Source organism: Typopeltis vanoorti, chromosome 17 (genome assembly GCF_054136105.1).
Source record: "Typopeltis vanoorti isolate ZY-2024b chromosome 17, IOZ_Tvanoo_1.0, whole genome shotgun sequence".
Classification (NCBI taxonomy): domain Eukaryota; kingdom Metazoa; phylum Arthropoda; class Arachnida; order Uropygi; family Thelyphonidae; genus Typopeltis; species Typopeltis vanoorti.
In genome coordinates, this window is record NC_143565.1 from 108,078,295 (window position 1) to 108,098,506 (window position 20,212).

The following is a 20,212-nucleotide window of genomic DNA, read 5'->3' on the forward strand; positions in this document are numbered from 1 at the left end:
AATGATAAAAGGACAAGCAATAATGAAACTGTTTGTTTTCATTTAATTACATAGGCATTGTTGCTAAAGATTCAAATATATTCACATGATGGTGAGCGGCCGGTCATGTAAATAACATTGATAATTCAAATTTAAATGCATTCATTTTATAAATAATGTGAGCAATTTATTTATTCATTCATATGGGGTTTTCCACCCTTTCTTCCCCATTCATTAGGATGGGTTGTGTTCACTTAATGAGGGATTAAGTATATGCATTTTAATACTGTAAATTTATGTTTGTTTATGGGGTCGGGTTGCCTGTTCTGCAGAATGAAACACCCGCGTTTCCGGGTGAAAAAAAAGCTGTCTACCTTCACATGAGAATGGCTAACTCACCTTTTGTTTGAAAGAAACCAGGTAAAGGTTTCTCATGTCTTGGACAGGAAATTGAACTCAGGTCGTTCTGACCAAACAGCTTCCTCTATACCGACTGAGCTGCAGAGGCTCTATGTGAGCAATTAAAATTATAATGAATACTAAGGATTTAATTATAAATGCCCATTTAGTTTTTCCTGAAAAACTTGTTTCCGAAAATCCCTGCATATATCTCGCACCACATTTTTTAACTTTAATTTTGAGAAAAAACGTGCAAGTTAGATTCAAGTAAAACTCGCACTTACTGTGTTGAAATAAGTATTGTGATGGTCCTGTGTTAGAATGAAATATACTTATGTTCCTGTCTTCACAAATGGTCTGTATTGCTATATATAAGTAGATATATATCTATATACAGTCAGTGGCATAAGAACTTATTAACTTCAAAAGAGATAATAGGAACCTGCACATCAGCCAAACATCAATTACACTGGTGTAAATAACATTGCTCCTCTCCTTAAAAATTAAAAATTTCCGAGATATGGAGGGATGAATCATGGTTTTACCACTCGGACAAGTGCGAGGTCGAAGATGCCCATTATGATGAAGTGTATCGTTCTAGCTATAAAGTTTGGAGGCTGAGGTAAGATAATTTGGAGCTGTTTCTTTCACAGCTTTCTTCTGAACATGTACCTTGAAAGAAAAAAATAGTATAGTCAACAAACCATTAAGTCATTAGTAATTATCAGAACAATCTCAATCTTAATAGACTTGTTCGAAATACTGAAAGACCTACATAATTTTTTATTTTTATTTTTTATTTAATTTTTGCTTTTCTATTGAATTTCGTCCATTCCTGGTGAGACTGCACATACCAGGATATAAATGTCATAATTTGTTTTATGTAAATCAAGACCTTACAATTGCAGAAACTGTAAGTATTCTGTAAAAAGATATGAACAATAAACAAGACATAATTTAGAAGAAATAGCAAACACTTTTTAATAAATACCTTTTCAGTAATTATGAAATAATTGTTCCATGTAACTATCATCAGTAAAGATATTTGAGAACAAAAATTTTAACCTTAATTAGACAATATTAAAAAAAAAGAAAAACTGGTATTTCTGATTTATTTTTCTAAGCTGATACAAGATTTACATACGGTAATTGATAGTATCCATTTTCTGTGTACAAGTTAATCTGCTTAAGTGTCCTTTAAGTGCAAAGGATTATCACACATCATTATAACACACAAGTCTCTTGACTCCACGGATGTCTGTTGATAATAATAATGTGGATATGAAGCATACAATAGTTGGAGAAATGTGGAAAAGAAGTGCTAGCCATCAATGATGATGATAATTGATGGTTAGCTATTCTTATCCATGTTTCTCCAACTATTGTATGCTTCATATCCACATTATTTTTATTATCAATAGACCACCATGGAGTCGAGACTCATCGTGGAAGATCCCACTCTCACATGCACAGCTCATCGTACCTTGACTTAAATGCATTCACTGTCCCTGCACTTATCACACTCTCAGGCAATATATTCCAATTGCCTACAACTCTCCATGCAAAAAATCTATTCCTCACACCCACCTTATATAGCCTCCAGAGATGACCTCTTGTTCTCTCCCCTGTCTCCAGATATTCTATGAAAAATCGCATCCGTGTTAATCTGGTAATTACCCCTTGTCTGCTGGGCTCTTCATTCTCTCAATCTGTCCTCATATTTCACATTCCAGAGATCAGAAACCAACTTGGTCAATCATCTCTGGACCCTCCAACATCTTATCATCCTTTTGAAAACTTGGCAACAAATCTATGCACAGTAATCCACATGTAGCCTTATCAGAGTCTTGTACAATGGAATCAAAAAATCCTTACTTCTACAAGTCAGTGTTCTCTGCATCATTCCCATAACTGCTGTGTTGTCCTTATAAGTTTAGCAAAATGTCCATGAAATTTCAAGTCGATCCACCACAAAGCCTACAAAATCCTTCATCTTCACCTCCTCCAGAATATTCCCACAAATCCTATACTTTGCACTCCATCTTTGCTTCCCAAATTTTAAAATTTACACTTTGTAACATTAAACTGACATCCCCACACATGCACACACTTGCCCATTCAAACAATTGTATATCACCATTTAAGCCCTTTCAAATGTCATTTACATATAAATTAAACACTGACCCCAAAACAAAAGAAACACCTCCGTAGCACAGTTGGAAGAACAACAGTGTGTTGTGTCTTCGATTGGAAAAGGCCTAAGTTCGATTCATAGTTATGGGAGGAATCTTTATATGGGTTTTTCAATTCAAGGTGAGTTAGCCAATCTCATACAGAGATAGCAAGGTTCTTTTCTCCTGGAAACTCAGGTTTTTTTTTCATCCCACATGCAGACAAATTGGCTTTCAGGACATGCAATTTACAGACAAAAAATACTATTGGTGGTGAACAGTAGATGATGGATACAGGTGGAAGTGGTGTAGACAGAAAGTTGTAGGGTGGGCGTCCTCCTTTGATGAGTCTTTGGACTCCTTGCAAAATAATAATAATAATAAAAAAAATAAAAAATAAAAAAACCAGACCTCCCCAGGGGCAAGCTAATAGTGACTTTCCTCTTCTGGGATATTACACCCCATACCCAACCTATTGATATCTATCAGACAGCCAGTCTCCAATCCAAGGCACTAATCTACTATCCAATCCCATCTGTTCTAATTTAATTACTAGTTTGTCATGTGGTAATGTATCATAAGCCTTTGCAAAATGTAAATATACTACTGTGTATGCATCCCCCCCCTTGTTAAATGTATTCATCACTTTGTAATATCACACTGTAATAAGTAAGCAGGTTGTTAAAGCATGATCTTCCTTTAGCAAACCCATGGCTGTCCATTAAAGAGAATTTTACTGCTGTCCACCCAGTTCTGAATCTTTGGCCTCACTAGTTTCTCCAACATCTTGACCACAACTCCAGACCAAGCAGATTGACCTTAGTCTTATCACCTCCTTTATGATGTAGAACAATTTTACCATCTTTCCATTCCTTTGGGACCTGCTAAAAATAAGAATCATGTTCAAGGTGTTAACTCCCTGGAACATTCCCTCAAGACACATGATATACCATCAAGTCCCATGGCCTTGTTGACATCAAGTTTATTCAATTCCTCATATGCTGCCACCTCACTCACCATCAGTGGTCCCCCCTGCCCCTTCCCACTGCTCTCAAGTTCTGCATTATGTTACAATCACAAGGATGGAATACTTTGAACTGTTCATTTAACATATCCTTCATTTACTATATCCTCCTCAGTGTTTATCATTCTTCCTTCTACTGACCACATATAAAAAAAAAAAAAAACCTTAGGATTTCTTTTAGCATCATTTGCTAACTTGTACTCGTACTGCACTTTTGCTTCCCTTACTAAGTGAGTCACCTTCCTTGCTTGCTTGATCTTTGTAGTCTTCACAATGCCTTTTTCTTCCAGATTGCATCCTTCATCTCTTCAGTCATCCATTTTACACCTACCTTATTTAATCTCCTGACCTTTGGAATATACTCAGTCATTGCCTCTGCCAGATAGTTCCTGAGTAGAGACCAAGCATCGTTGATTTCCTTTACATGCAATTCCTCATTCCATGATATTCCTGCAAGCTGCCGCCTGAGTTTGCCATAATCACCCACTTATAGTTCCACATATAACTCTTTCTCACAAAAGTCCTGATATGGCTGGCCATCACCCAAGTGATCACTTTCACCAACTGGAGGATGATGTGACACCTCATTTACAATTATTCTGATGAGATAAAATCAAATTCAAGACCTTCAATCCATGTATAGCCTCTGTTACATACTGTTTAAGGTAGTTATTTCTTAAAAACTCGAGAAATTCGTTTTCTTTGGTTCCTGATGCTTTCACTTCATTCCAGTATTACCATAATTGAAATTTCCAACAATGATCACCCTTTTATTTTTAGCCAGGCCAATTTGTCTAAACATTTCCTTCTCGCTGCCTACCACATTACCAGGTCTATAGCAACATTTTGGCAGACATTAAAATACATCAGGCTTGGTAAGGATGTTTTTTATAAATGCACGGAAATTCCTCTATCTCATCTTGCTATTCAGAACTCAGTGTTCTTTCTAGGAATAAAATAAGCTTTATTTGGATAAAACCCTAATTTTATTGGGTTGATTTTTAATCGCCATCTGACTTCCATCTTCATCTAAAATGGTCATTTGTTCACAATAATTTCTCCTTCTGACCACATGGTTTCCATTTCTGTCTAGTACTCATGTACTAGACAGAATATGTAGATGAATTTCACCTATGTGAGATCACTAGCTGCTTATTTAGACTCCTGTAATGGCTTGAAAAAATTCCATTCAGTTTCCAGGACAGTTTCTGGATTATTTGACTTAGCCATCTGCAGTACTAATGTGTGATAGGTTTACATTCCTCCTTTAATCTGTGGGAGTCACACAAATGAAATACATTGCATATTGTGGCTGATGGTGGTATTTTTGAGAACTTGCTTTTGCAAACATGAATTGTAACTTCTTGAATAGATACTTTATTAGTAAATTAGTGTCGTTTTTTTTTTTTCACTAGAATATATATACTTGTCTTTGTGTGTATATATATATATATATATGTGTGTGTGTGTATGTATACTCCAGATGATGATCTTAATATGAGGATAGAAACATCAGGAAATTAAAGTTATTATTCCTAACATGGTTATAGTCTCCATAATTTGCTGAAAAGAACTTGATAAGCTACATTTCTTTGTATTCTTATTTTTTTCCATTATAAAACTTTCTAGATATCTCTCTTAAAATTCAGATGGCCATAATTCCATGTCAGTATTTGGACCATGGAGGTTTCTTATTTGAAGTGTTTTACACAAAATGCTTCTGAAATTATTCTCAGTCATGCATTATTTTTTTTTTTTAAATGTGAATCCCACTGAACAGTCATGTACTAATCACTAAAATTCATCTACTATCCATGGTGGTATTTGAACCTATAGCCTGTTCGTTGGAGAATATGGATACTATCTGCTTGGCCAACCAGGTATGCAAAAATAATTTACAGAAGAGCATGGTTTGTTTCACTTGTATCATTAAGAGTATATCTGCTTTGTATAAACCTGTAGATTAGCACTTCAGTAATATATCAAGGTCAGTGAAATGCATTGTTACTGGGAGGGGGGAAAAATTGAGTGATAAGAATCATACCTTCTAAATTTTATTTATGAATGAAATATTTAATTTACTGTTCTTATGAATTATATTAATGTTCAAACAGTTACCGGAATAATTCTTTTCCAGCCTAGTAATAAAGAGGTCTAAGGATATTATGTTGAAGAGTAAGCTGCATTTAATTCGCCAATAGTCATGTTTCTGTGTATCTTTCTTAGAAGATACACTGTTATTTAAAGTTAATATTTACTCATCCACTACAGATACTTTAAAGCTTTCAGGTAAGAACTGAAATGTTTTATGGTTTCTAATACATTTCATGATTAAATTTGGAAAACTAGATTTTGCTTTGCTTAAAAAATATTTTTATATATTCTTAGGATTACATTGTTCATTTGGTTACAAAAATCTGATTTGGTCAGATGCTTTATTACCTTTGGTGTTGTCACTTGTAATATGTTAAATTCTAATAGCATTAATGATATTAGTATTGTTTTTACAGACTTTGAGTAAAAATTACTACCTTTATTGTCTTCACTTCACTTCACTTTTTTCTTTCTGTGAGTCTGAGCAACCAAATTCTTCATTTTATATTCAAAATATTAGCTAGCATTGGCATTATAGGTGGCATTGAATTTAAGATGAATCTGTATTTTATACTTTCATTGCATTGTAATAATAAAACATGCAGTTGTAAAGTATGCTTCTTCAGATTTTACTTGTAAAGTCTGTAATTTTTAAACATTTGGCATGATTGGAAATACTGTTTACTATCACTATAGCAAATTACTGAAGAGTTCCAACCAGATCCTCATAGGCACAGTTCTACTCCAAAAGAAATTCACTATTGCAAATATACACTGAAACAAACTATTCCTGTAGTCCCTAAAATTGAATGTCCCTAAGAAGAAATGACTAATGAACAAATTTTTATTTATTTATTTTTTTAAACTTAGAGGGCACCTAATTAGGACTTTAGTCTTTGTGTTGCATGCTACAATTACTCATACTAGTCCCACTGTTACACCAGATTGCGATTGTCTCGCTACTGTAACAAACTTTGTTTGTATGCTCTGAAGATGCTGGATCTAATTCCAGGGAAATATTAGCATTTAAGTTAATAAATAGTGATTTTCTTATCAATCTGTGTTCACATCTATACTGTTAAAATCCAATCAACATGTGCGATGAACACAAGCTTTTCCACACAGTTAAAATACAGTCGACTCGCTATAGCAAACATATTAAACTATAACAAAATCATATCATACTGCCAAAAAAAAAAAAAAAAACATCTAACATATCCCCTTAGTTATCATATTATGTTAAAAGAAATTTACCAGAAAACTATCCACTATAAATTTCTCTTCCTGTGGTCTGTAAGAGTGTTATAATGAGAGTCAACTATATATATATAAATGCCATCGGTTGTGTCATTTTTGTAATTTATTTTCCATATATGTGTGTAATTCTTTCACATCCAGTCTTTTGGTATTTATAGAAGAAAAGCAAATGAATGCTGAAAAAGATGAAGAAGATCGTGTTTGGCAGCTAGTACGTAAAGATGGAAAAATTCATTTCCTTCCACACAACATGATTTTTATTGGCAGAGAAGAATGTGACATAAGTCTTCAGGTAAGTTATTTTTAAGATTGCTATTTTCAGCATAATTTGGTTAATAAGAATTCTTACCATGATATTTGTTTTGTAGTTTGTTTCCACCAGGCATGAATCAGGAACTAGAGATGAGAGTTTCTTCTTCTCTCCTTCAGGAAATCAGAGTAAAATTATGAATTCACACTTTGAAAGATTATTGCAGAAGATTGATTTCAGTTAAAAAAAATTGACAGTTGAATCCAAGGGTTAATTTTAATATATATAAATGCAAAGAACATTTATATGATCAAGGTTTTGTTAAAAGAGGGTGCTAGTAGTGCAAAGATGGGGAGGGGGGAGGTAACTCACATTGTGAGCTGTTAAAAAAAGATAAGTATTAGTAGTAAGGAAAGATAATATTGCCAATACTGGTTTTTAAGTTTGCACTATTCAAATTGATTTTTTTTTAATGGTTGTGTGGTATTTTGTTAGGATTTTATTGTCAGTATTATATCCAACTGTATCAATTGAATTCAACATGGTGGCTGCCAATTTTAGCAATTCACCCAGTCCTCCACCATTTAAAGACTACATCAATTGTAGCATAGTTGATGATTTTGTTGCTTGCTACACATGCCGTATGATGAATCAAATAGATATTATGCATTTCACTGATTAAAAATGTGGCAGGTACAAGACAGGAATGTGTATATGTGCATGAAATGTAGGCAGTGGGAGACATAAGTATCTCGATCTCAGGATTTAGCAGCAACAGAAATGGGTGGAATTCAGTTTTTGGATTCCACACATTCCATTAGAATGTTGGAGAGTGAGGTGAATATTAGACATATGCATGGATTTAACCTTGGGCAGTGTAGCAGATAGAGATAGTTTTTCTGATGGCCATGATTGTGTGCATGAATGTTAGTAAGTTATTTTTGATTTTTATGGGGTAAAGATATCGAGGGCATACTATGCCAGGACACAGGTTACAGCTTTACATTTGATAAACAGTTAGTAGGACAATCACAAAACATCCATGCCCCTGGTGGGATTCAAACCTGCAGCCTCTTGGTTGGAGAGCAGATATGCTAATCACTTGTCCAACCAGACCAGAGTGTATGAATGTAAATTGAAAGTAAAATGTGTGGAGAGGGAAATAGAACTGCTGAGAACGGAGATTGAAGGAATGAAGACTGAGTTGAGGAGGATGAATGAAGATATTAGAAAGATGGAGAAGTTGGCTAGTGCAAGAAGAATGACAGTAGGTGTAAGAGAACAACATCAGAGAGGGAGAGAGAGAGAGAGAGACATGGGAAGAGTGGAAATTGCAGAAAGTCGAGAGAGTGTAGAAGCAAGAGAAGAGAGGAAGGCAAAAGAATGAGTGAGACAGTGGAAGAGAGGAAATTACAGAAAGTTGAGAGAGAGTAGAAGCAAGGAATAGAGATGAGTTGGAGAGAGAGAGAGAGATTGGAAGCTATAAGAGTCGGGGATGCCAGTGAGAGAAGGATGAATGAATCTGTTTGGAGCATCATGTATGGAGATTCGATGATTTGGGGTGTGCAGAATAGTGTAGAGGAGTGCTTGCTTGATGGAACAATAGTGTGTGTGTGGCACTACCAATGAAGAATGGTGAAAATGTGGAGGATTTGATGATAATGGTTGGGACGAATGACCTGAGAGGTAGCATGAATCGTGTAGCATGAGATTTGAAGTTGATGTTAGAGATAGTGCAGTAGAAATGTATCCAAGGAAAGATAGTGAGTGTGTTGCCCTATGATAATGCAGAGTGGGGGAGAAGAGCAGTAATAACAAATGAGATAAGCAAGAATGTGTAGGAAAAGGTCTTTAATATGTGGATGCATGGAGTACGTTTGAGGATAGAGGAGAGTTATAGGCAAGAGACAGATTACATTTGGATGCAGGCATTTGGAGAGTGTTGTTTTGTGGGCAATTGAGTTTGGGAATAGTTGCTTGAGAAATGAGAGGGCGTACACTATTACAGAGCCAGGTGAAGTATGTGGAGAGTAATAATGGCCATAAGAATGCTGGCAATGCACTGGTTTTTCTGGTTACAAATGCTAGGAGTATTAGAAATGAAGAGAATGAGTTTGTGGCATATATTGACTCAGCCTCTCCAAAGGCTATTGGCATCAGTGAAACTTGGTTAACTGAGGAGGATGTTCTCATAGGGATAGAAATTGAAGGCTATAGCATATTTTGGCAGGATAGGGAGTATAAACAACTGCCAGAGTGTTACTCATGATAAGAGATGAATTGTGCCCTCTAGGGTTGGAGAATCACAATGAAGATAACACCAGTTGAGCTTTGAGAGTATATATGGTATGAGATAGATGTTTATATGACAAGATATTTAGTGGGATGCTATTACAGACCAGGGAATTTAACACTGGTGGTGAGTAAGAAACATTTAGGCAAATTAGTTTGGCAAGTGAGTGATCATTATGGGTCTGAGGCTTCAACTATAGTGATATAAACTGAGCAAAGGAGACAGACAGCATGCAGCAATAAGGGAACTGAATTTTTGGATTTCTTGAGGGATAATTGTCCTGCCTTCCCCCCACCCTGTTGGTGAGAGAATTTTTGGATTTCTTGAGGGATAATTGTCCTGTTGGTGAGAGTGATTATGTACTTCTGACTTAGAGTCAGAAGATGAATAGGCATGTGGAGGCATCAAAAAAAAAAAAAAAAAGAATTTATGTGGAATTATAAGACAGGCAACTATCATAGACTTAGAAACCAGCTTGCAGCATTTCAATGGATGAAAGAATTTGAAGGAAAGAGGGATCATTAGTTCATGAAGATACTTGAAAGTTGTTGGCAGCAATGGCTGATTATATACTTCGAGTGAAGAAGATAAAATTATTTGGAGTCAAGTGGATGACGAGAAATAAAAGGAAAATTGCAGAAGAAAATGAGATTAGGGAAGACGTAAATAGAGAGAGGTAGAGAACTGTTTCATGAGGAACATAGGGCTTAGACTAAGAAGGTGACTAGTATTATAAAGAGAAAAAAAATTAGAATATGAGAGAAGACTGATTCTGGAAACCAAAGAGAATACCAAGGAGTTTTTTCGCTATGTGACAAGTAGGAAGAAAAATGACAGTGAATGGATTGAATTACCTTTCTGGATGGAGATAGGAATTGGGTAACCAAACCAGATGACATGGTTGAACTGTTTAACAATCATTTTAGTAAACAGCCAAGCTAATGGCACTTTAAGGAAAGTCTTGCAATGATAAAATGTGCAGGAAAAGAGTTCCTGGAGTGGAAGGAGAGTAAGATAGTACACTACTGCATGGGGGGGGGGGGCAGTAGAATGGAGTTATCAAACTATAGGCCTGTTTCTATTTTTTCTGTAGTTAATATTTTGGAAATATTGGTAAGAGCTCATATACAGAATTGGATAGATGAGGGCAATATTATTTATGCAGGCCAGCATGGATTATTTGGAGGACACTCTTGTTTATTAATCTAGTAACTTTTTATAATAGAGTAACAAGAGCAGTTGATGAGGGTAAGGCATATACTGTAATATTTTTGAATTTTTCAAAGGCATTTGACAGTGCCACATGTAGTTAATTTTAAAGTTGCAACATATAGATTTGGATATCAGATTAGTGGACTGGATTGGCTCTCTGGTAGATATCAGAGTTGTATATGGAGGAGCAGTATCAGGGATCAGGAAAGTTACAAGTGGAGTTCCACAGGGTATAGTACTGTTCACAGGGCCATTGCTGTTCAGATCTTTGTCAATGATATTGTCACAGGACTACAGGAAGATGTTCAGTCATTTGCAGATGATGCAGAACTTGGGAGGGTTATTGTAATAGTGCTGATGTTTTGGCTCTTCAAGAGGATTTGAATATGTTGGGAAGGTGGATAAATGAATGTGACAAAGGGGAAGGATATGGTTGAGACATTTAAGTTATTGAAGGTTTATTATCATGTTAACACTGAGGAGATATTTCATGTGGTATAATGAGAGGAAGGACAAGGCACCATCCCTGGAAGTTGCAAAAGGATATTTTTTTTTTTTTTTTTTTTTTTTTTTTTTTTTTTTTTTTTGCTTGGAGAGTGGTAAGCATGCAGACAGTGAATGAATTTTTAAGGTGTGGTATGATAGATGTTGTGTTGATCTCCCACCATGTCTTGTGACTTCCTTGTAGGTCAGAGAAATAATAATAAATCTTTTGCATTAGAATATTTACTCATTCATATTTTATAACTATAGTACTTATTCCAAAACAAATCTGATTTAGACTAATTTAAATCTAACTTAATTTTCCAGTCTGACTAACTAAGTGAATAGCATACCTGCTCTTCAACCAACAAGCTGTGGAGTTGAATCCTGTCATGGACATGAATATTTTTGTGGTCATTTCATCTCCTAGTGTGAGACCTGACTACTAATAAGGTAGCAGGGCTAAAGTGTTTTGAAAAATTCCCTGTTTGGTCTCCAGAGCAAGGTGTTTAGTTGTCAGAAACCTCTAGAGACCACAGTACACCTCTGGTTAGTGCACTTGTTCTCTAACCAACAGGTTACTGGTTTGAATCTCACTGCAAGCATGGGTGTTTGTGATTGTCTCACCTTGTCTACTTCTATAACCTTTGATATGGTGCAGTATGACCTTTGTTGTCCTTGCACAATTTAAACCATAAATCATCATTATCATCACTGTAGGTTTATAACCATTTGTGGTTGGGATTCACATAAAAAAAAGAAAAAATTTTCAGTTCTCTATCCAACATTTTTGGCAATGAGGCTACCATCATATTTTTATCGATGGTTGTAGACTACCTTAGGTTCAATTCTATCTAAAGTAATGAAAAGGATCATCAACATTGGACGTCTATGTTATCTTGGAGGCACTCAGCTAATAAACATTTGCTAGTATAAATTCCACCACTGTAGATCAACAGAAGATCTGCTTACTTATGTTACCCTTCTCTGGACACATACTATGAAAAAGGTTGGTGAATCTAAAGTGTTTGCCCTTGATATCGCCAAGGCTTTTGACCTGCCGCAAAGTTCTCTTAACACTTTAATAGTTGCTGGTTACATACATTACCCAAACTTGACATTATCCATGCATCTTCAGGTGATGTATTCAAAGGTAGTGGGAGAAAACTAGACTCTCATTGGTGACTACTTTATTAATGAGAATCTTGTTTTCTCCCAACTTCAGCTTTAGGATTACTTTTGACAATTTTTCTTTAAAAAAAAAAAAAAATTATATTCAAACACAGCGCTGCTTTAAAGAAGAGGATATACTAGCAAGCCTGGACATTACATCTCTGTTTACTAACATTCCAGTGGTTGAAGTTATCAACATCTTAGACAACTTGTTCCCAAGAAACATCACTATTTTGTTCAATCACTGTTTAACTTCTATTTTATTTGGCAAAAAACGATCTACAAACAACTCACTGGATTAGCTATGGGTAGCCCCCTCTCACCTCCTTGTGCTGACTTATTCATGGAAGATCTAGAGAAAAAAATCTTAACCCAGATCATTCCAAAACCGAAAATTTGGTACAGATATGTAGATGACATTTTTATCATTTGGGATCATACGAAAGAAGAACTAACGAATTACCTCAACCAAATCAATAGTTTCCACAATACCATCAAATTCACATTAGAAATGGAAAAAGATAAAAAACTGCCATTCCTTGACATTTTAATAAAGAAACAAACCAATAATAGTATCAACCTATCTGTATACAGAAAACCTACAAATACTGGACGTTACCTCCATTTCAACTCAGCTCATCACATAGCTCAGAAACTTAGCATTATCCATAGTCTCAAGAAAAGAGCTATACAGTATACTACAGACAAGGATGACCTGCTAACGGAATTAACCACAATATCCAGAGAACTTTCTTTAAATGGTTACCCAAAAAGACTCTACAACAAGATTCTCTTTACTGACATACCACATCAACAACGTGATGACGTCCAATACATCAGTACAATTATGATTCCTTTTGTCAGCAACCTTTCCAAAAAATTAGCTAATCTTTTAAAACCACATAAGATCAGAGTGGCATTCAAACCAATCAATACTATTCGGAAATTTTTAAGATCACCAAAAGATCCTCACCCATTCTACAAGTACTCTGGAGTTTATAATATTGATTGGTTTGAATCAATATTATAAATTTCAGGCCTTTCATGCCACTTTGCCTCACTAACCATCACATTGAGTGGGATAAGAGCCTTATGCCATACATAGAAGATAACTACCATTCAAGAACCTTTAAAGAAGCAGCTACAGTCGCCCGTAAAACTGAAAACCTCAACAAGAATCAAGGTCTAATTTTACCAGAAATTTGGAAAACTTTTATCAGATCATTAAACATCCAAGAAATGAACTTTCATAGCAATTACATCATGAACCATAACGAATAAATCACGTTAACGAGACACACACATTGTCACGCACAATACCAATTTTTTGTATGAATTAGAACCATCAGTTATAACCTAGTCTGTAACCTTCATTTTAGCTTACTAGTTTGTATTCCCTGAGGATGCCAATAGAAAAATTGGCAAAACATGTAGGAGGATAAAATAAAGCTACTAAGCTACTTGACAAAGATTATATAAAAAAAGTGTAATAGTCTTATGAATAATTGTCAAGAAAAAATTCAACATAACAGTACTGTTTTGTTTATTGGAACACTGCAATTGAAACAGTGACGGTGATTTAACATGTTTGCACTGGGCAGGGACAAATTTTATTCTGCACCTGACTTTGTGATGGAACACAAAAATTTGTCTTAAGGTTGCTGTTTGCATATTGTGCAGGCATATCACAAATTATGGTGTGCCTGCGCGATATGCAAATAAGAAGTTTCAGGATATACACTATAGTGCCATTGAATTAAGGATAGGAGATGCTTCACAAAGTCTGTAGTGCAACTCCTGCATGGCCAAAACTGTGGTTATACTTAGCCGTCAGCATTAGCTTTCCCAAGCATTCGTCATGAGAAGTATAATGGGAAAGGTGTGGAAATGCATCTAAATAGATGTATTTGACAGAGGGCAGATGGTAGGTGCCTCTTGGATGGATCACTCAATCTCCAAAATTGTCACTGAACTTGAATTCTCTCATGACAGTTTCAAGAGTGTTTCGGGAATATGAAAATTCTGGCACCCAGACAAACTGCAAAGGGCAACCATCCTTGAATTATCATGGGCTTTGCTGTCTGACTCACATCATACAGACCAATAGAGGCCAGACATTATCTCAAATCACCTCCCATTTGAATGAGAGTTCCAGCTGGAAAGTCAGTGCAAGGACCATGCAACATTCACTTCACCGTCTCAGTTTCTGAGAGCCACCAACCTACAAGTGTCCCACCTTTAATGGCATGGTTCTTTAGCCAAGGCACTAGGCTGAATGCCTTGCCTTGGCTAAAGAACATCAGAACTGGATGATTGAAAATTTGCAACATGTATCCTGGAGTGATGAATTGTGATTTAAACTTCATAGTGCCGATGGGAGAATGAGGATATGGTGCCAACCCCATGAAGCCATGGCATGTCAGGCCGGAACTGTACACCTGGTGGATGTTTTGGGGATCTTCGGTATGTGTACCAACAACTCTCAGTGGCTGACAATTTATGTCCATCATGCATCCCAATGGAAATGGCGTCTACCAGCAAGACTGTTCATCTCACAGGTCCAGGCAGGCTACTGCTCAGTTCCAGGAGCATTCTGTTGACTTGGAAAAGTGAAGTGGCCACCTAGAAGCCCTGATTTAAATCCCATCGAAAATCTTAGGGATACCATCGAGCGCAGTTCAAGCCCTTGTCACTGCTGAACTTGAGTGAATTGTGGACAGCTCAGGAGGTTGTCATGCCTCTGAAACATTTTCACATGCTAGTGGAGTCCTTGCCTCGTGATGTGGAGGCCCGTTATCAGGGGTTGGGGGGGAGGGCGGTTCAACATGTCACTAGGTAGCTATCACTAATTCAATGGCATTTCAGTGTACTAGAAACAAATAATCAAGGGTAAATCCTATGTTTGACTGGTATATTTAAATTACTGAAAGGTGTAAATATGTGAATAGATAATAATAAGACATGAATGTACCATGTGAGAATGATTGGCACATGGGAATGAGGGAAAGAATTGGTGTGAATAAAAATATTTTAATTAGAGGAAACTGAATTACTAATAATTTACAGTTGTGGTGTTGTGCATGTCCAGTAAGTTGTTGTGGGACAGAACAAATTATGTCATCCTATATTTTCTAAACATTGGTTCTTATTTGTGATGGACATAATTTAAATAACTTGAGAGGGGAAGGAGATTTTGGAAGTTTATTTTGCACTTGGTTAGACTATAATAAATTTCGTTTAATTCTTTATCCAAGTGTAAGCAAACAAAGTTTGCACCTGAAAATATCTTCAGGACTGAGGTAAGGTGGTACATCCCTTGGCAACTCGTAGCAAAAGTGGACCAAGCTCTCATCATTCCTTGTCTCAGTATCTCTCATAATGCAAACCACATCTCCTTGCAGACATATATACTGCTATGCATTAAGGGAAGGGCCACTACCCAGACCGGTTTTGAACTTTATTGAGGTGTCGTCAGTGGGAGGCAGACCTGTGTGGTGATACTAAGGCAGAAGCAATGGAGAGGTCATATTTACCTATACGAGTTGCCAACCGGTATACCACCTTACCTCAGTCCTGAAGATATTTTCAGGTGCAAACTTTGTTTGCTTACACTTGGATAAAGGATTAAACTAAATTTATTATAGTCTAACCAAGTACAAAATAAACTTCCAACATCTTTCTCTAAATCCAGAGAAATTTAATAATAAGGTGGTACACCGGTTGCAACTTGTGTAGGTAAATATGACCTCTCCATTGCTTCTGCCTTAGTATCACTACTCTGGGTCTGCCTCCCGCTGACTTCTCTTTTAGCTATGACTCTTATTCTGTTATATTCTATTTCATCTTCTAATCTTTTACTGCTTAACCATTCATGATAGGCTTCTTTTTTCATTTTGATTATTTCTTTGATTGTATCATCCCATATCTTCAGTTTTTTTTCTTTTATTGAATTTTTTGTTCTTTCCTAAGCTTTCATTTGCTGCTGTATTTAGTATCATTTTTAGAATTCTATTTCTTCATTTTGTTTTATTTTATCTAAATATTGGTTAATTCTTTGTTCATATAGCCATTGTATATTTGTGTCATTTAATAATCTAGTTTTATAAACAAATGTTTTATAACAAATGTTCTCCATATACTCCTATATTATTATCAATTATCATGTTTCCAATTCTTGCATTTAGGTCTCCTGCTAATATTACATGATCATTTTTATTTATTTTATTATATATATTTTGTAACTGATTATAAAATTCTATATTATCCTGTTCTCTTCCTTCTTCTGGGGCATTTAAACCAATTATTGTTAAATAACCTCTATCTATTTTTCTTCTAGCTTCTATTATTCTTTCATTCCATAATTTATAATGTTTTAACTGTTTTGAAAGGGAATTGTGAATCCAAATCATAACACCTGCTTGTGATCTTTGGTCTCTGTCAACTCTACTATATATTACATTAAAACTTTCAGTTCTCATGGTTCCTTTTAATTTATTTTTTGTTTCAGTGATTACTGCTATTTGAAAATTTCTTTCATTTAATATTTGTTCTAATTCCATTTCTTTATATGCTATTCCTCTTAAATTCAAGTTTGCTGTATGTATTATATTGGATAGTCCAGTGGTAAGGCTACCTTAAGGCTTCTGGATATCCCTCCAAATTTAAACCCATAGGAGCAATAGGGATATAGGGTAAAGAGTAGAATAGAGTAGAATTATAGTAGACATTTATAGAGGGGACATAGATATATGCCAGAAATGGAAAGACCCTATGGTCCTTGAGTACTCTAATAACATAAGGGTCATAAAATAAGAAGAATTTGCTGATAAGGCCTTAGAAAAGATTAAAGTGAGTGAATCTTCCTCAAAGTAGAAGAAGAAGAGGATAGATCCAGATAGAGGACCATGTGAGTGCCACTTCCCTTACAATCAAGATGATTGTAAGGGAAGTGGCACTCACAATTTATGGCCTTGTTGGTCCACGAGTCCTTATTCAATATATTCAGACCACCCCACCATATATATATATGTGTTAAATATTATTTAATGACTTAATTCTGAGATAATAAAGAAACAAGTAAATTTCATATAACCACACAACTTGTTTCATCGGAATGTCGACTTCGTCAGGTGTGATAACATAAAAAGCAAATAAAAGACCATAAAAACATTGCACCAATACAACAACAGAGCATTAAAAACTGTAGTTAAGTTAGAATTGAAGTCCGAGCTACAGTTCTATTGTTAAGTATATGCATGCGTATAACTTTGTGAGTTCGCCAGTACCAGATAGCAGAGCTTTGCGAGTTTGGCAGACTATAACTGAGATTGCTGTTCAAGAAATAATCCTTCTTCTGCTAGACTGTAACCTAAAATTGTACCGTTATATAGATGATATTATCCTGATTTGCGAACATGGCATAAACAACTTTCACGTTTTTCTAAATCATTTGAACAACTTTCATCCAGATATCAAGCTTACCGCTGAACTTGAAGTAAATGGTTCTCTGCCCTTTCTAGACATCAAACTTACCAAGTTGTCTGATTCTTTAAAAATTTGAATCTTCAGAAAACCCACACACACAGATAGATACCTGCACATACATCCTCTTACCACTATCCAGCACAAAAATTAGGCATCATATCCACTCTCGCTCATCTTGCCAGGTCCATATTCAGACAAAGAAGAGTCAAAAGTGAATTGAAACATCTTAAAAGGACCTTCACAAATAATGGTTACTCTTCCAAAAGTATTAATAAACTACTCTACCATCATCAACAAAACACTGTTGGGGCTTTGACCAACCCCAGAGCTTACATCTTCTTACCTTACATCAGTTCTCTCGCTCCTAAACTGGCAAGAATTTTGAAGAAGTTCAATATAAAAATGTGTTTCTCCACTCTACCTAAACTCCGGTCAATTCTAAGCCACCCCAAAGAACATCATCGCTATCTTCAGTTTCCATGTGTCTACAGAATCATGTGCGACTGTGGTAAACCATATTACGGCCAAACTGAAAAGTCTATTTATCTACGTCTTGAAGAACACCCAGAGAGACATCTCATACAATAGAACCAGAGCCAGCACCCTCTCCAGCCATGTGTCTTGTTCTTAGTTAACTCCAATGATGAAGCCCGCCAACATCAAATAGATTGGAATTCAACATCCTACATTCATTAATGTTACAATGAATTAGAACGTCATATCTTGGAATCAAAAGAAATAATCCTTGACTCTTCCCAAATGAACAACAATCTCAGTTATACTCTGCTAGACTCACATAGCTCTGCTATTTGGTACTGGCGAATTCGTGAAGTCATGCGCTCTCATGTACTTAACATGAGAGCGCATGACTTCATGTGGCTTTGACTCCAATTCAAACTTAACTACAGTTTTTAATGCTCTATTGTTGTAATGGTGCAATGTTTTTTTACAGTCTTTTATTTGCTTTTTATGTTATCACACCTGACGAAATCAACATTTCAACGAAACTAGTTGTGTGGTTATATTAAATTTATTTGTTTCTCTATTATCTTGGAATTAAGTCATTAAATAATATTTACCATGTCTAGAAACTGACTCAATCTGCTTATCAATAATAAAATAATACACACACACATACATTGTGGGCTCCTCTATCCGCCACCCAGGGGACGTGCTCTCTAGAGGTTACATGGTCACTGAAACTGGCATGCTACATATATTTCAAAACTTAAAAAAAGAAAAATGCACCCACCTGACTTGGATGGTACATAATGTACAGTCATGCAAGTTCTTGTCTGATGCACAACATGAGGACACACACAGCCCAGCATGGACAAGTTAGAAATGGCTGTTCTCAGTAAAATATGCATCAGTGTATCATAATATCAAAGTATTTTTAAATAATTTTTTACAGTGTGAAGAACTCAAAAGTAATATAGATATTTCCTGCATTTATAAGAACGCTATGGTCAAAACACTGGCAGCACTACTTTTGTCATGGTAAGTGACATTGTTGATTTTAAAATGGCCACTTCAGTAAAAGTTAAAATAATACCGACTCGTAATCGGTAATCACCTTCTAAAGGATCCAGCTTTCTTGAAATTCTATTTATTGGTTCCTAAAAGATCCAGTAAATAGAACTTCAGTAAGTTGACAAAATATTACCTATCGTGTGTGCCCAGTGCTAAAAAAGAGTTTCCTGTGAAGAAATGCTGTACTTGGGAAAGAAACAATAGGAAGAATTTGGATATTATGTTCAATGCAGTACTGGACTTTGTAAAACTCTTATGTTTTACACAGAAAATAGTTCGAAGTAAAAGTAATTAATAAAGAATATTTCATATATTGCTCCTTTTTTGAAATGGCTGATCAGGAAGAGGCTTTTTAAAGTAAATACCAAGCTGAAACTTAAGTAAACTCCCATCATTTAGTCTATCCCATGACTTCTGCAGCTGGGTTACCAGCTTTCTGATTGGATGCAGATGTGCACTATGCATGGTGGTGGATGGTTTCTTATCTTTTAACTATACAACTAATCTTGGTTGTTCTGCAAAGTCATGTTCTCTCACCTACCCTTTTCCTCCTACATATGAGTGATGAGCTCCAATTGACTGCAGTCCAACAGTACACAGTATGCTCCTCCTTGTTTGAGAAATCTTGCACTCGACAAATCACTCTCTACTACCCAAAATCTTTCCTTAACCGATCTCCACTCCATTTTTCATTGGTTTGGGATAACCTCATTAATGTCAGTGCTCTAAAAATACAATTCAGCTTTTTTTTTCCTTGCAAAAAAAAAAAAAAAACGTTTTCCTTTTGCAAACACTGAAATCTCTAGGCAAGATTACGATTATTGATTTCTTAGCATTCAATAATTAGGATTTCTCCTTTG

General features: G+C 35.6%; 1 protein-coding gene across 1 annotated transcript in view; it reads left to right on the top strand.

The window, feature by feature from the left end:
• Positions 1–7,093: 7,093 nt before the first annotated feature.
• The window catches only part of LOC150097754 (centrosomal protein of 170 kDa protein B-like), a 58,177-nt gene continuing 45,058 nt past the window's right edge, over positions 7,094–20,212 (top strand). Inside the window, exon 1 of the mRNA XM_090406981.1 lies at positions 7,094–7,216. Coding sequence (XP_090263107.1) covers positions 7,094–7,216 — 123 coding nt within the window. The remainder of the gene's footprint in view (positions 7,217–20,212) is intronic.